Source organism: Lingula anatina, chromosome 4 (assembly GCF_051362555.1).
Source record: "Lingula anatina isolate TDL-2025a chromosome 4, LinAna3.0, whole genome shotgun sequence".
NCBI lineage: Eukaryota > Metazoa > Brachiopoda > Lingulata > Lingulida > Lingulidae > Lingula > Lingula anatina.
The window spans coordinates 25,318,475-25,337,288 of NC_141770.1; the positions used below are offsets into that span (position 1 = coordinate 25,318,475).

At 35.3% G+C, this 18,814-nt stretch overlaps 2 protein-coding genes across 2 annotated transcripts in view; one reads left to right on the plus strand and one right to left on the minus strand.

The window, feature by feature from the left end:
• Positions 1 to 856, minus strand: part of LOC106167780 (mitochondrial ribosome-associated GTPase 2) — a 7,773-nt gene extending 6,917 nt beyond the window's left edge. Inside the window, exon 1 of the mRNA XM_087011888.1 lies at positions 725 to 856. Within this exon, the coding sequence (XP_086868014.1) occupies positions 725 to 856 (132 nt within the window). The remainder of the gene's footprint in view (positions 1 to 724) is intronic.
• On the plus strand, positions 839 to 18,262 carry LOC106153330 (plasmanylethanolamine desaturase 1). Its single transcript, XM_013527211.3, has 5 exons — positions 839 to 1,000; positions 10,525 to 10,644; positions 12,190 to 12,281; positions 13,334 to 13,552; positions 14,050 to 18,262. Exons 1-5 carry the CDS (start codon positions 841 to 843, stop codon positions 14,308 to 14,310), a joined length of 852 nt encoding a protein of 283 aa, XP_013382665.2. The 5' UTR covers positions 839 to 840; the 3' UTR covers positions 14,311 to 18,262.
• The last annotated feature ends 552 nt before the right edge of the window (positions 18,263 to 18,814 follow it).

Consider the following 18,814-nt stretch of genomic DNA (forward strand, 5'->3'; position numbering starts at 1 on the left):
TCCAATCTCAAATATAATAGAAAGTAAAAAAACATAACCAACACCTCTACTGTATGTTCTTATACAGAAACCTCAGACAAGTTTGCAGTCACTGATAGTAAAAGGTTCACTACTGTATATTTTAACTGGAAATATTTGTGCTACTACAGTAGTATATACATGTACATACATGTATATCTAAATTTCCTCAAGAAAGATTAGGTTTAAATGGGGAATTAAGATATCAAGCTTTGCACAATTAAAATACGACTGTTTGGGGCAGTGTCAAACACATCCTGGATGTCCTTAGGTAAAGATATTTTTAAAAGATTGATTTCTTGATGAAATGGAAACATTTTTTTCTCTCAAAACAGTCTTGCAAACAGATCCAGGTGATTTATTTTCATACGTGATGCAGAGTTTAAATAATTTAATAAAAAAGGTCTTTTTTCCCATTCCTTCTTATCTCAGTCTGAGCAATTATGCCTAATGCATAACTTTGCTGGGTACAATAAGCAAGGCTTTACTTGTGATGAGAAGAGAATATAAACGCCAAAACTGTGTCTGAGACTGAGGCAAGCCTACAGGTACACACACGCAAAGACTGCTGAGGCAATACACAAACACACTTAGGTAAAAACACGCACAAATAAACATACATCCAACTTAAAATCTGCATATTTGTTTCCAATTTTTATAAATAACTTTTTAATTGCTTTTTTTCAAAACGTTATCGTTGCCTTACCCAGCCTTGACACTTTCCATAAATCCGGAAGTTTTCCGCAGCAAAAGTAGCTTCTCTTCGACCTGACCAATCAAAAACCGGCATTTCCGTTGCTGCAAATTGTGCATGGAGATCGGATGATCGCGATGGCATCAAAGACGGAGGACGAAATCTTACGAAATTCTATGAGTGAAGAAGACCCAAATTATAACAACGTGAGAGAAACAACAGAAACAATTCCAAGATGGGGACCACAGCACAAAGGAGCCCAGGAATTAGCGGGACTTTACTCTAGCAGTAAGTGCATCCGTAGTCATAATAAGTGGTTCGGCCCAGCCCATCCGTTATGTATAGTCAAGGCGAAGGGCGCGTCGTTTACCTGTCGCGTCTGTTGGTTCGTTAACATATATATTTGCTTCAACAGACGGCAGTAGATAGTGTCTGACGCGTTATAGCTGTAATGTACCTGTTTGTGTTTGGTTTTTCAGTGATTTGACAGAGAAATTCGCGTACCGGCGCAAGGTACCCCCTTTTCAAAGCACAGTAAATTTGTGTAAAACAGAACTGAGAAAGACAAATTACATAAATGATTTACATAATAAATGTATTTACCTAACTTTTTTGGTACAACAGCTTTTCTTAAATAATTTTATCGGCAGCAATATAATTACTAAGGATTTCATTTATTTGTGCTTGCATTTCAAATCCATTTCATGCACTGAAACTACTGTACAATTAAGTGCATTTTATATGACAAGCTGCTGCTAAATAACCATATTGTCTCATGACATTTATTTGAATTAATTCATTAGAACTTAATCAATTTTGTACTGAAAACTATTTTTTTTACTGATGATTATGTTATATAAACAAGTGATAATAAAGTTATTTGCCATGACATGAAGAAAACAATCACTGCTCGTTTAAATCCAATACTTCCAAGTAGAGACTAGGCACTCAGCCTTTATTCACGTGCAAATGATATAGGTGATCAAGTGATAGTGATATTCAGCTGCATTCACTTTCTTTGGCTGCATTCACATGTTGGAGACTTGTACACATTACACCATACTGGAGACTAGACTTTTCCAGTGATTGAAGGTTTTAACTTCAAAAATTGAGAAAGTAAGCTAGTGATTGTAAACACAGGGTGCAGCACTTATCTTATCCACAATTTTGGGCTTGGAAATGTAGGCCTCATGTTAAGGTAGAGGCCAAGATAAATCCAAAGTACTAGTAGAGGCCAAAGCTTGCAATTAAGGTCTTGAGAAGCTCTCGACAGATCAGAAATTAATGCACTGGATTGGCTAGCTGGTGGCAGACACTTAAACTACACCTGATATTGATATGATAAGTACTTCTATGCATGAGAGTGGTCATGCTTCCCCGACTATTTATCACATATATAATTATCTAGAAATATGGTGCCAGCCTCAAGATGTTGAGCCCCTGAAGTGTTTTTATTTTCTTTTCAGTGGAAATATTTCATAGCCATTGAAAAGTAATCATGGCAATTGCTGACATTTACTTAACAATAAATTTGAACTTTTTTTAAATATTTATATGCAGTTAGTAATATCTGAAAATTATAAAGGTTTAGCAATGCCAAAATAGGATTTTTAATACAAGAAATAGCATTCAATAAAAAAAGAATCATATATATAACATTTTTTCACGTACAATACTTGAATGAATAAATGAGGTGATTGAAGTTTGTGAGTAATTTACAATACTAGATATTTATCAGAGCCTAGAATGATTGCATGCTTGTTATCAGTGGATACATTGATTTTATAATACCCCTGTAGCAATATCCAGACACGTGATGGTAGGCATATGGTTGGAAAGACTGGGTAATGATACATGCACTCTCATGTTATTTGACTTTGTAATACTGAGTTGGGCATGCAAATTATTAATATCATTTGTCTTAAGTTGGCCCAATAACTTGTCTTTGTAGCAAAATTTAAGATTTTGAATCTCCCAAAAATGTTCAAATGGCATGGATAGATTTGATTTGATTATTAATATTATTAATTTTTTTTTAATTAAAAAGAAAAATTCAAAAATTTGATACAGGTAGTACCTGGCTGTTTCAATATCATCATGCATACTAATAAGTCTACAGATGAACTAAACTTTGAGAACAATGATTTTCTTTGAGGCTTTATGAACAAATTTTGAGTTATTTCTCTAAAAACTGGATGTCCAACTTATTATGACAGATATAAATTTTATGCCCAGCCATACATGGTATAAATATACCTGAGTTATAGGCATTCTTATGTGAGTAATACACTAAACTCAGTGCATGAGAGAGGCACCCAAAGGAAATAATTTTTATGTGAGGTCACTGAATTATGACCTGTGTTCAGGGGTTTTAAGCTTAGACCAGATAAAACCTGAAATACTTCTCTAGATAACAAAATATACTCCCCAGGGATGAAAATTGAATTTTTATGTGAGGTCTGAAAGTGGATTTTTTAAAGTAATACGTACAAACCTCTTCATGCTTGGAGAGTCTCTGTTGCACCCTGAGTTACAAAACAAGTTAATGCTGGCTTTGTTATGTCCATCTTATGCTCTTGGTACCTCTTGCTACCTTTTTGTAGTCTGTGCTGGATAAAGACTTTAAGTTTCAAATGTGATAAATTACTCACAAGTTTTAAGCACCTCTGTCACTCATTCCATATTTATTTTATTATCAAGATATTTGTAGTCCATTTTGTAACTGACAAAATGACTTACATACTGGAATTCAAATTGCTATTCAGACTTTATTACAGTACTTAAGCCCCAGATAAAAATTTTAAGAATAAAAGAAAGATAATGGTTTCTAGGGAGTTCAAATCAATCAATTTTCTTCATATGCAGCTAGGAACTGTTGAACAAGCATAGTTTGGAGGTGTCAGGGTCCTGGTCATATATCAATCCTCTCAGTAATGAGGTTATGGAAGGTGGTCCATTTAGATGATTTATCGTTGTTCCTGGGAATTCTGAGTGCTTTCTGGATGCTTGAGTTCTAACCTTTCAGTGGATATTAGTCTGTAGTTAGACATGATGGTTTTCTTTTATCCCTTGAATAGTAAGCAGTTTCTGACTGTTTAGGCTATTCAAGGCTCAGACAAGCATGTGGAATTTTATCAAATTGATGTAGATTGGGTTCTAAGGCTTTTAAAGATTTTTTTTCAAGTTTTTGTTTTAATAATTTTATACCAGAGAGAGTTGTTATATTGCAATGTAGCACCAGCTTTGTAAATTTTGAACATTTACAGGGGCGGATTGAGGCTGTCTTCTGGGTCTCCCGGAAGACGGTCAGATTTTCAAGTTTACATTTGACAGGTATAAAATGGAGGATGGATCAACAAGTATATTTTGGAAGACCGTCAGAAAATATCTCTGGATCCGCCCCTGATTTATGCAATCATATTGTTAGCAAGAACAATAAATAGTCAGATTGGTATACACTTAAAAGAGAAAACAGGTACAGAAATATATGTTAAATTTTAAAACCAGTTTACAAAGGAAAGAAATGCCAGTACTAGATAAATGTATTTAAGACAGTTAATGTCTACGGAATCTGATTAATTACAGAAGTTGGTTCCAGCCTGTACAGCTGTATTCTCATTTCCAATAAAATAAAAAAATAGTTATCTTTATGACAAGAAGTCTGTAGTGGAAAGGGATACTTGTATACTTATAGTCTCTAATGCATAAGGGGGATGGGGGGGGGGGTCTGAAATTTTACCCCTTCTCACCTAAATTGCAATTTCATTTACCATATCCCTGGTCTGTTTAAATTTGCAAAATATTAAAGAGACAAAATGTGGTGATAGTGACTGACTGCTATAGCTAGCAAACAGCCCACTGTTATTTATGGTCTGCAACCATGCTGGTACCCTGGTACACATTCACATATATACATATATAATGATTCTTGTCTGTAGAGACTCATTAAGATGGCATTTGTGAATAATGTTCTCGTTCATTTATGCATGGAGTTCTGCTCCCGACATTAAGAAGGTCCTATTACAATTCCTAGATTGTGTGGTAGTTGTTCAGTGTATAAGTGATAAAATTGTTATTGGAGCAAAATTTAAGGCTGCTGAAGATTGCTCTGTCGATTTATTAATCCGGGGTTGACTCTTTGGTGTGTTCACTTTCTGTGAATTGCGTATTATGATTTTGTTAATGTGCGTAAACTGCAGGAAAAAAGATATTACCATTCAGGAGAGAGATTGATGTAGTGGGTGTCATCAGGTCTGTGGAATAAATTGGAGATTTGCTTGGAAAGATGACCCTGCTGATGTTTTTATAGATTAACCATATAGATTAACCATAATCAGAGCCCAGCTATTTCGAGAGATGAAACATACTTTACTTCATATTTTAGCATTGGCTTTGTTGTCATGTAATTAGCAGAGGCATTGGGTTTTGTGCATACAGTAACAACATGGTGTGCCTGTACATTCACTCACGTAATTGTCTGTTGAAAGCCATGAACCTGACACCTTCATTCTATGAGTTAAAAAAAAAAAAAGAAAGACACTGTTGAGTCAAGGCCATGTGGGCGTCAGGTTAAATAAGCTGTATGGTTTGCACCTGATTTATGGAATTGTATATTGACAATTTATCTGGAGGGTAAGCAGGACAAATGCGATAAATTAATTTGTCATTGTGCTGTCAGTTCAGGTATGGTAAAACCTGGGTGGACTTTGGACATGGGGGAAGTTCACGCTTCGTTTTCTGTAGCATTAAATTCAACCTTGATGATGATGTGTTTTTGAACCGACATGATACCCACAGCTGGAATGTGATGACCCCCGTTTACGCCATCCCAAATCACATAACCATCAAAACTAGCAAAACATTCTACATGTCACTACATACAGATTACAGATATACTTTGTGATAATGGCAATAAATAATGAAATATGGCTTATACTAGTGAGTTTTACTTGTTAAACCCAAAAAATACAATAAGAATATTAAAGGGGTAATAATTCTTTGTTTTGGCCAAAAAATGAATTTTCCTGGAGTAAACAACAATTTTTCCATACTAATCAATGGTTAATAAATCCATTTTTACATTCAAAGTTAGTCCCTGTTTTTTTTTTTTTTTTTTTTTTAAAGTTTGGTTTTTTGTTAAAATCTCTTAAGAGATTATAACAGAGTATAGCCATCAATAGAGGTCACGTGATCTGAAGACAAGCTCAGATATCAGAATAATAGCTATAACTGCTGTTTTTGTGGTAAAACAGAATATATTATATTTCTATGAGTTGTGTACAATGTTTCTATTGTGAAATATAGACCTCATAGGAAGAGTTATTATCCCTTTAAATGAAATATACCAAAAAATTTGTGCTAACAAAAATATCAAACATTTCATTGTATTCTATTATCCCAAAGTTATTTTAAGAGTGTCAAGCAGTCTATTATTTAGAGGCATATGGGATATTTCTTATTGCCAATGTTATTTTCATATTATCCAAATAATTTTAAAAAGTCAGTCTTGTTTTAAATTTTCAAGTCAAAAGTCAGATAAGTCAGGCACCCAGGGAATAATTTTGCATTTGTTGTTTGCAGAAATTTCATAAATAGTGGTATGATTGAAGCAGGCTTCTGTTATATGATATGTCAGTTTTCATGTCCGTCAACATCAGGTACAACATACCTGGATTGACTTTGAACTCTTACCTGACATTCTTAATGCAGAGGTTAATGTGTATTTGTGTCTTGCTGTCATGGAGTTGTCCTAACAGTTTTTGTGCAGTATAAAGCATGGTGTAACAAAGAAAGTGGTTATTTCATAACCCTAGCCTTTATTGTTTTTCTGATCTTGTTCCTGGGCATTTTATTGTCACCAATATGCCAATTCACTCACACAAATCAAAAGTTATATTTATTTCATAGTCAGAGACCAATTACAGCAGGCTGTAACATGTTTTACAAATACATCTCTACAGATCGAGTCAGACTACATTCTAGCTTTCACTTCAGGTTGAATTGATTCTGAAGTGACAGAACCAGCCCAGACAGTCTGTTAAAGCTTGTCTGACAGCAGCTGAAGGTTACAAACTCCTTCAAACTTTCCTTATATGCTGCATCAGTTCTTTATCACTACCCTGAGGTTCTGAGTTTTTTAAAAGCACTACCCAGCATACACTGTGTTATACCTATTATGGAAACAGTATTGGGCACATTCACAATGATTCTATTGGGCTAGCTGGTTCCAACTAACTCCACGGGGGCTCTTGCTGATTGCAGTCAGCTTAATAGATTAACATGTCTCCTGGCATTGACTAGAATACAGAAAAGCTGGTGTTTATATATGGGTACATAGGCAAAAGGAGGATTTGTTAATCTGACTGCATTCAGCAAGATTCCCCGTAGAGTTAGTTTGAGGTACCTACTGTAGTAACATAGTTTCAATATGAACACACCCTAATAGACTGATTTCCTGCAGTCCAAGAATATAAGGGTTCCCTTTGGCATGTTTGTACAGTAAAACCATCGTGGCTATTTTAAACAGATTAAAGCAGAACGTGTGGTTCATTAGGTAACATCTTCCTGGGTAATTTAGTGTGGGTTCTCTACCTTGGGTGTCAGTATCACCTGGAAACACACCTTTGCTATTACCCAGCAGCAAACTTGTAATACCTATCAATTCTGTTTTCCTGTGGTTGAATTAAATGGAGGAAAATCCATGAATAGTTTCCAATATTCAGTTTCTGATACTCAGAATGGGTGACTTTGGATACAGGTCTATTAGTACTTTCTTAAGTACAACATTTATTTGAATATTTTATTTGAACACCAGAAAATTGGATTTAAAATAGATGAACTGCTCCCAGTTGCCCTCTCCACTGGGTCACTGTGACTTAAAAATTGTGGCATATATACCAGTAGTACATAAGTGCATTTGTCAATACTGGTTAAAACTGAACCAATTTAAGTGAAAAAAAAATTTATGGCAGGTAAAAGCAGTTTGTAGTTTAAAAAAAAGATCATGGCAAATTAAGGATAAATGCATTTTTTAAACTTAAAAACATTAAAAAGTGCAAAAAAGTTCATTATCTGTTTTTGTTGAAACGATCCAGAGTTCACATTGGAATATTTCTTTAGAGCAAATTTTTATCAAGTTAATGTGAAAATGATTTTTAGCAGAGGTTTATTGTTTGTAAAATTATTTTTCATTTAAGACTTGACAATGCATGTACTAAGGTAGTATAAACATTTTCAATAAATGCATACACATGTTGAGCATAAAAAATTGACATGCAGTCTTTTTTATGGCATGCATGGGTTTATGCCGTGCTAAAAGTCATCAATGGACCGCTTGTGTAATCTCTTGTTTCTTGGCGAAGCATGCAAGGATGTGTAAATATTGCTCTAGTCATTGCTCTAGTGCTTGTGTGGAAGCAGGCACCATATCCTGGGTGAATTCATCAATATATCAGGGCTAGACACTAACTTTTATGAGCACCTGTCCTTCGGACAGGTGCTCATAAATTTGACCTGTCCGATTTTCAATCCAACCTGTCCACAAAACCAATATTTTTTTCTACTCATACCTTTGAACTTTGTCAATAAATATGTGAAGTCATACATTTAAATTAATATATATATTACCAAAACATTCAATCATATGAGCCCCGAAAATGCACCTTAAAGTGAATTTATGTTCAGATAAAAAGTTGTTTTTTCATACTTGTGAACTCCTGAAGATTTAGGCCCCGTTCACATGACAAGACTATTTTCTAAAAATCTATTTTCTATTCGTGGTATTTTGTAATCACGGTCCCTGTGCCCTGAATATCCCGCGGCGTAATTACTGGCGGCGCGAGCCAGTTACTTCCAAAGCTGTAATTAATTCTCAGGATATACAGGGCACAGGGACCGTGATAACAAGATACCGCGAATAGAAAATAGATTTTTAGAAAATAGACTTTCCATGTGAACGGAGTCTTAATCTTGCATATAAGTCTGATATTTAACATCAGGGCTTCTCCTAGGATTTGGGGTACAGGGTCTACTAAGTGTAAGTCTGCAATTTGATTACAGATTCACATGAAGTTAAACCAAAGCTAAAAAAAAAAAAATAAAAAAAATAAAACTGAGCGGGAAGTGGGGAGGGGGTACTGTTAAATTAATTTTATTAAAATATTCAAATTTTATAATATTTGAATAAAGTTCAATGAAAATTAAAGAATATTCATTTTATAATACTTAACTTATATTTATGTTAACAATTTAACTTCTTAAGGGGTTATCACGTGTTTGATTTTTAAAAAATATATGAACTAAATAAAATCAGCATAAAAAAGTTCCCCTTCTTTTTTTTTTAAATTCTCATATTTGTTATTACTAATTTCTTCCTTACATCATTATCACACTGGTATATGAGAGCAATGTTAATTTATCATATTCCAGCACTAAATTTTATACAGTAAATAACAGAGGTGATGCTAGAGTCATTAAAGAAAGCATCATACAAAATTACAGGTTATATTTTGGCAAATAAACAACATTTCAACAAGATCTTCTGTCCCAAAGATTTCACTTTCTATAGTGAGTAGATAGCATACGACGAGTTTGATTGACAGGCAGTATGTTGCCTTGACAACTAACTAGATATAGCCAGTTCATCCAGTCCAATCTGGCTCCAGCACAGTACGTGTGTAGTGTCTGTTTTTGGAAGTGTCTTTATTACTAGAGCACGTAGATTTTTAACTAAATAAATGTTCAGTAGTGAACCTGATATGTGAATAAATTTTGTCTGATGAAGTTCTGGAGGGTGTTCACTTTCATAATTTGGCGGTAAGTTTACTCAGACTTCGTTTTGCGACTGCATGTGTTTTGTGCCAAAAGTAGGTCATTCTTTTCAGTACGGTCTAGGAAGAGACAAAAAGACGTTAGTATGCAACAAAAAATGATTTTTTAAAGATTTTTGATCCAAATTTCTTATAAAACATGACCTGTCCGTCGGTCAGCCAACCCTGCAACTTCACCTGTCCGAACTGATTTTTTACCTGTCCCGGACAGGCGGACAGGCGCTAATGTCGAGCCCTGTATATTACTTCATACATTACTTGTGTAACATATTATTGATAGACAAGCATGCTAGGATTTGTAAATATTGGTGGTGTTGTGGGGGTATTGATCACATAACAGTGGGTGTGTGATAACACATTGTTACCCAGTCATGTTAGAAATCATAGGACTCTGTCAAGAGTTGACTGCTGACTAAAAGGTTTCAGTTGAAGGATTTGTGTGGGGGATTGATTAAATAAGTCCAACTGGTGAATTAGTGAAATATTGTGAGTCAAAATTATTGATAATGTCATTTTTGAGTAATTGATTAGTATTGGATAACTTAGAATTATTTATGTTTCAAATATTTTTGACTGGGTTTCAAAGAAAAAGCTGCAATACTTTTTTTGTTTAAGAGTATAAACTTAATATCATGTTCTCTTTCACTCTTAAATTTGGTTAGTTGTAAAAAAGGCATTGAAGAGCTTGGTTATGTATTTGTTGTTTTTATTATTATTATGTTATTATTATTATTTGAGAAAAAAATGTCATATTGAAGAATGTGAAACTGGGTTTATGAAAGTAGAAAGTTGAAATACTTAATTACTTAATATTTATTTGTTAATTTACTGATTTATTCTAATACTAAGTAGCTGGTTATAGCTTTAATCAGCTGTAACAGCCTTTCTATATTTTATCAATTACCACTTTTTAGCATAATGTATACATCTGTGTGTGGTTTTCACCATTTTGTAGTAAGAAATGATATTATTTTCTTCTACTAGGTAAGAGAACACAGGAGACGTTGTGTGTGGTGGTGTGCCTAGGACTCATGGTGCTGAACTTATACCATCTTATTGTGAACTTCCAAGCAGACAACTGGCAGTATATCTTAGTGGCAGCAGGTGAGGGGGGAAACTTGGCGAAAAAATGTTGGGAATTTTGTTAGGTTTTATTTAGTTCCTCAGAAGCCACACTCTCTCTCTCTCTCTCTCTCTCTCTCTCTCTCTCTCTCTCTCTCTCTCTCTCTCTCTCTCTCTCTCTCTCTCTCTCTCTCTCTCTCTCTCTCTCTCTCTCTCTCTCTCTCTCTCTCTCTCTCTCTCTCTCTCTCTCTCTCTCTCTCTCTCTCTCTCTCTCTCTCTGACACACACACACACACACAAAAAGACTGCAGACCAATGCAAAATAATAAGTTAATAAAAAACTTATTTATAAGGAGACTTAAAACTGTAGTCACTTCTTTTACTCCTGAATAAGTGTCTTCAATTTTTGTCAGATACTTTTTGAGATATCTTCCCTTAGGACACCAGTAACTCCCTTCACTGATGGATAATCATAATGTTACTAGTATTTCACTTATATTTAAACCAAAACATTTCTTCTTAGACAGATGCATACATTATATATAACTTATATATATTCCCTGACTGAGATTTGAATCAAATTCAAGTACCCGCTGAGCCAGACCCAGACTGCCCGACCACTCAATCAAAGTCGGCCTCAATTGTCAGATTGCCATTGATTTTTCATTTCCTGTCATATTATTGCCATGTGCTTCAGGCTTCATCTTATTTTATGTAGACTGTCAATAGAATATCCAGGGGATAAAAACCAATAAGAGCAAACTGTTTGATGGAGAAATTGGTCCCCCTAGAGGAGCACTGGATAATACAGTTATTACTGGCTACTGTATGGCCACATTCACAATCAGTTGATCCGTAGACTAACTAGTCCGTGGATCAAATATGGAGCACCCCCACTTGAAAGCGTGCTGATATTTAATTGCTCCGCCCCTGCTTGGGTGGGGAGCATGTGAGACTGAAATTTATTGTCAAGTGTGTGCCATATTTGATCTATGGACTAGTTAGTCCAAGGATCAACTGGTTGTGAATGCGGCCTTTATCTTGATTATTCAGAGCTGGATGATTATCTTGTTGTGTGGTATTTAGAATGTTTATTCCCTCAATAATTCTTCATTTCTAACATTATCATATATTTTGTCTCTAAGATCGCATTCACAAGGAGTTGAGCCAGGCTTTACAAATCCTGGGGACTAAATATGGCAGAGGTACATGAAAGAAAAACCGCCTAATCTTTTAATAGTCTCTCCGCCTCTCACACGCCTCCCCATGTGTCGTCCCAATGGAGCCGAGATTTAATGACTGTCCCCCCGCAGGGACGACGTGTGGGGAGGCGTGTGAGAGGCGGAGACACCATAAAAAGATTAGGCGGTTTTTCTTTCATGTACGTCCGCCATATTTAGTCCCCAGGATTTGTAAAGCCTGGCTCAATTCAGTGTGAATGCGGTCTTATATATCGTCTGCTAAGGGGAGTGTTGAAAAATACATTGTCCTGTTCAGTATTTTGTGTGTGTGTGTGCGTGTGTGCATATGTCCAGGATTCTTGTTAAAACCTTGTATCTTTATTTGTTTGTTTCTATCTTGTTTCAGTTTTGGGTAGTATCACTGCCGATTTCTTCAGTGGATTGGTGCACTGGGGAGCCGACACTTGGGGGAGTGTAGAATTACCAATTATTGGCAAGGTAATGTATTAGCTAGTCCATCTTATGTTTCACATTATTGAAGTGCTTTTCAATGTAATTTAGACTCTGAGGAAGAAGTCAGTTTTTTTTATAATCATCAATCTGTTTGTTTATATAATCATTAAATCTATATTATATTTTCTTTTATTTTCCCACTCAGAATTTCCAATGCATATTCTAATTCTACATGGAATAATTATAAATGAACCAAGTTTTTCTTCATTTTCCCTGCCAATATGGGTCATTGATTGTAGGCCAGCTGAGCTTGGCCATGGGTACCATGTGGGTCCCAGTTGGGATGAACCACATGGACTTAGAAGCCAGCAGGCGGGTAGTATGTGGGCCCCAGCTGGGCATATTACTGCTGGGATACTTTCCAATATGTTAAAATTGTTTTTTTTTAATCATGTTATTAATTTGAAAGGATATGAAATGGCCAGGGAAAGGGAATCTGTGGTTAAAAATGCATAGAGATTAACAAGTCAGCATTACTACTTGTGTATTCCCTATTTGATTTGAAATTACTTTTCTTATTGCATTATGTTTCCTGAGGCATCTTAAGCTACTGGTTTTGTCAGATGTGTGTGCATATTGTAGAGAAAGTTCTGAGAAAGAGCCACATGTGACACCAACAGATGTTCAGTACAGACAAGTTTGAACCAGTTAAACTTACTCAAGATCTATATAATCATATTGATCCTTATTAATGTTCCAATAAAATCAATAAAAAGTTGGATAATGTGAATACACCCAGCGTGAATAATATGTGTAGAAAAGCAAATAATGCAGTGATTACTCCTGAATTTCAAATGCCTCACTTGTTCTATTTTAACGTCTGGTTTAACATGGCTAAGTCTGTGTTACAAGGAGAACATTTCAATAACTATTACTAATCTTTACTTTTTTTTTTTTTCATTATTTTTGGGAAGGGAGGTTAGGATGTGGACAATCAAATTTGTACAAATTAGGAGAGTGGTTTATGTACACCGATTCATTTAATATGATCATCATTTCACCGAGTGTGAACTTATCAGTACAATGTTCCATTCCAGACTCTTATACGACCATTCCGCGAACACCACATAGACCCTACGTCCATCACACGCCATGACTTCATTGAGACAAACGGGGACAACTTTGCTGTCATCATCCCCTTCCTAGGGCACATGGCTTTCAAATTTGCCACGTATTCTCCCGATCAGGTGCAAGCCACCTATATATGGGAATGTTATGTTTATCTGTTGGCTTTCTATGTCAGTATTACTAATCAGGTGAGAAGGCAGACTGTGTATCATTTGTACATATATCCAGATATATGGAATGAATTTAAATGACTGCAGTTTTCAGATATGTGTAATGTACTTAGATGGTGTCATTGTTTGAGTAAATTAATGTTTGTACAGTTTTATTTCTATTAACACGTCAGGTAGAGACTACATCAAAATTAACTTAAGTAGATACATATAGCCATTGATGTACTGATAGTCATGGTACAAATAAATAATGAGAATTGAGCTAGAGATTAAAAAACTACAAAATTTTATTTATATGTACTAGTATATAAGAATATTTTTAAACTGGTAAAAAAAATAATTCTTTCTATAATGAAACTAAACAGGTTTTTTACCTATGTGGTATTATATCTTGACTATTGGTCAAAGGACCTTGTATCAAATAACAATATGTGCTTAGAAACCGTTTCCTTTTTTAACCATCACCAGACTGTCTCAGAAATCTTATTTCTCCATTCTTCAAACTGTTTTTCCAGATCCACAAGTGGTCCCACACCTACTTTGGCCTTCCACGTTACATCACCATATTTCAGGATCTCCACATCATCCTGCCGCGCAAGCACCACCGCATACACCACGTGTCTCCGCACGAGACATACTTCTGCATCACCACGGGATGGCTCAACTATCCTCTCGAGAAGATCGGCTTCTGGCGACGCGCTGAGGACCTGATTGAGAAGTTAACAGGGTCCAAGCCACGAAGTGATGACATGAAGTGGGCACAGAAAGTGAAGTAAACTGCCCTGACTTAAGCAGCATTCACACATCTGATAACACAAGTTTGGCTGCTTTTCAGTCTGAAGATGGTTTGTGTGAATGCTGCTATAGAGACAAGTAATAGGTGCCCAGATATATTTTGTTACTGAAGCATATGACTTTGAAGTGTGTGAACATGTCATTGCCTTAAAGTAAGAGATTGAAAAAAGCCAAAAAAAAAAAAAAAGGAGAAAGATGTAGACCCTGTTTAAGGTGACTCAGTGTATTTTGCCACAAAAAGCCGTGTGTGATATTTATGCCATCTTTTTACATTGAACCATACAGAAGGAAAGTTTTTAATATTTTGATAATGGTACCAACCTTACCAAACACCAAAAAAAAAAAAAGCTCAACATTTTAAGTCCTATAATTTTCAACACTGATCAATTACAAAACATACTACGTAACATATTCCAACTCACTTTTGAAAACTTGTATATCAACCTTGTCAGGTACTACCAACAAAACATTGCTTTGGGAGATTCGGTTTATCAGCTTTGTTTTGGGAGTAAATGCCTTCATAGATGCTCTCTGGCTTCAATGTCAAGTAATCTAGGAATCAGTAGACAGATTTCTCAGAACTGATTGGAAATCAGTTAACCTGATAGAGCGCTTGAATGAGACTGCATTTTTTATTAGCTGTTCCTTTGGGTGAAATATAGCACCCTGCCTACCAAAACCTACTGGGAATTTACCCTGAATATCAGAGCTTATTGGAAATGACCTCTAAAGTCAGAACCTACTGATTCAGAAAAAGTACCCTTAGTATCAGAACCTATTGGAAAATTACCCTGAGTATTAAATCTTCTTAGAAATTACCTGGAGTATCAGATCTTATAACAAAATAATTTTAATAAACAATATACCATGCATTAATAGAGCTATAATTATAGAGAGAACAATTCACTTTGTTGATATTGAATTGATAATTTTCCTTGGCATTTGTGCGTTTGCCAACAGAACAACCCACTGGTGTTTATACAACATTCTTATACCTGAAAATCTGTACTTTGGAGAGCCTTGAGGAATTAAGCCTACAGAATGAGATAATGGGCCTCCAGTCAGCTTTAAAGTGGAAGAGATCATCTTACATACATTTCATGTGGTTTCAAAGAAATTTAATTTTCTCTGGGACAAAGTAGCTGTTCTGGCGGGTAGTTTTCCTATAAGCTCTGAAACTTGGCTTAGAATAAGGTGATACTGAGGCATTATGATTATAGTGTGAACTATTTGATGTATTTTTCTCTACTTTATTTGACTTTTAGAACATGATGTATCTGACAACAAGCACAACATCACAGATGTGATATTTTTCCAGTCAAGTTGGTTGACCTTTTTCACTGTGATCCAACTCCAGTGGGTCATCCACATAAGATAAAAAACACCATAGTAACAAAGCTATGATTCCTTTGTTGCCTCACCCAACACCATTTTTATAACAGCAAGTAACACAGAGTTAGATTTTTATATTCCACTAGTTAGCTGAATACAGGGATGAGATTTTTTCCGACTATCGGCAAATTTTGGAGTTTTTGGGAGCCAAAAATGTCATTGGCCCAGGCAGGCCCCCTGGACCCACGCAACGTTTTCAACTAAGTGGCAGTCTCATCCCTGTGAATATAATCAGATGGCATGCTGGGATGAGTTGTTGTGACTTAGGTGGGCCCAGCTTGACTAGAGACACAGCTTATGACAACTAATTTAGACAACCACTTCATGGTCACTTTTTTAAAAAAGATTTTGACAAACCCATCACTTTGTTCTAACTAATATATCTCCAAACCCTCTTAAGAACAGCTGCTGTATAGGAAGATGTCTTCATTGCTTCCATTAAATTAAAGATGTTAAAAATGATATAGATTTTCAGGAAATTATTCCAGTCACAAATGTGATTGACAAAACTTCATGCATTGCTCTTGAGATGTTTGTACCCAGAAACATGCATGATTGTACTAAGTTTGTCATTAAGTTTGGTTAAGTTTATTTTTTAAAATAAATCATGTAACTATTTGCCTATTGCCATAGATTTAGTAGGTCACAAATGTTAGAATATAATCATGCAAAGCGAACAAATATACACGTATTAGTTATATGAAGTGATTTGATCAACATTATTTTGTGGTACTAGTTGCAAACAGTTTTGTGTGTTTGAGTGCTAAAACAAATATTTCCTAAAGATCACTAGAAAATTGAAATATTAGAAAATTTTCTGGTTTCAGTAGTCTAAAGGGTGTTTTTAAAAGACTTATTAGATGTTACGCTACTCAACTAATGACATGTTGATTGTAATTCTTTGTAAAGTGGTTTTGTAATATTGTCTTCCGTCAGAGTATATAGATATATAAAGCTTAATTGCAGAATAATTCTATTTGCTACAAAAAAACTGTATTTAATGTAGCTGCTGTATTATTTTTTCAAACCTTTAGTTGCTACCAAGTATTTGCATGACCCTTCCTAACATCGATTACTCCTAGTTCCACACAATTTGGAAAGAAAAATTTTTTTGGTCCAAATTTCTGCAAACTTGAGCATTTGTAGCATGCAAAAAGCTTGCATGAAGTAGCTCTTTGTGTGTATGTAAACTATATCATTAAATTGTTGCTTCAGGGAAGTCTTTTATATTCTAAGTGTGCTGCTTTCCAGCTCAATTCGCTCAACACCATAACTGATGATCACGGGGCGCCTAATCTTGCATGTAACCCATGCCCGAGTGGTCATTATTGGCGCTATGGGGTGCCGCTGTTGAAATAAGGACCTGTGCCCAATTAAACTATCCTTCATAGATTGATCCAACTCTGTGAGGACTCTTGCTGAATGCAATCAGATTAATGTGCCTCCTGCTGCGTAGAATACAAAAAGCGGGTGTTTACACTAGTACATTGGACACAATAAGAGGAGTGTTAATCTGCTTGCATTCAGCATGAGTTCCAGCAGAGTTGAATCGATCTATGTAGATGATAGTTTTGTTGAGTATGAGCCTCAAGATCGGTCATACTTATTCAATCTAGTTAAAGATATGAACCTATAGTATATTGTTAAATGCCATTGTAGTAACACTATTTTAATGTAGATATCGTACATTTTAGCAAAACTGTGATAAACATTGTTGGTATGATATCTTGATGTTAGACATTTTATTTTATGTATTGACATCGCATCTAGTTAATTTAACTACTAGTATATAACCGGAAATAAAAGAGGACTACGATGTAATTTTGGTAAATTGCTTTTGTTTGACTAAAATGCAACCCATTTCTTTTCTTGTAATGAAGCAAATGACTTCTTAATGTTTATTTCTACCTTTTAGTTAAGGTTTCATTTTGTTCAGTTATTGTTGTGGTAAAGTTGTTTTATGTAACTTCAATAAACAAACGTTAGAAATAACATCATCATTTCTGTATCACTGAGTGTGTTTAACGCAATGTGTATTGTATTTTAAAATTTTGTTAAGGACAAGATATGGAGGACATAGAATGAAGAGATGTACAATACAATTGCTTATGAGGAGAACGGAGTACACATTCATCATTCATCAAGCATGGTCTTTTTTGTAGCACACATAGACCCCATTCCCAGAGATTAGATTGATCCTACTAGATCGACCTAACTCCCTGGGGGTTCACGATAAAATAGCTGTCAGCTGAGCGGGCATGAAAGTTAATTACCCCCTGACAGCTTGTAGAAGGCGGGACGGACATTCAAGCCGGATTATCTGACAGTAATCTAGTGAGACTTCCCACGGGGATAGATCGATGTAAAATCTATGGGAATGCGCCCATAGTGAGATGAGAGTGAAGTACTTATTTCAAATGTGTATTACCTTGCACACACTTCATTTGTGTTATGGAAATTTTACTTTATCAATACATTGCGTTCTGAAAACATTTGTTTAGGTATTCAAAGATGTCAATAAAATATGTATTTGTATGGAAATGTTTTTAAGCAGTTTGATTAGTAATACCATATTACTTCTAGTTGATAATTTTGTAATGATTTATTTTCCGTAAGACTCAACGTACACATTTTAATTAAATTATTTAAGAGACTTACCATAACTGCCAATAAGTTGCCTATTGAAGTTTTAATGCTCAGATGTTGCCATAAGACCATGAAATCCGTAAGAAGAAAGAATTGTGTTAGTAGAGACAAAGACGTAAGAAGTTTAATGCGCTAGTTGACACTGGTTGACTCTACACGCGGAATTTCAGTGGTCCCGGAGATACCGGTTACTGGAACCCACTAATTGCACGGGTACGTACGGATAAAATTAAATTATTTAGTCCCAAAATATAACACGTCCCTATACTCCCGTTACCGATAGATACATAAAGGAAAAACTGAAAAAACGTTTTTTAGATTTAAATACCGATAGATCCGATTTTTTACTGCTGTCCTATATATTTGCGTTCCTATAGATACGACGTCCTCATAAACCCACGTCCTTTAAATCCGCATACCTATAGATCCACGTATTTTGAGATCCAA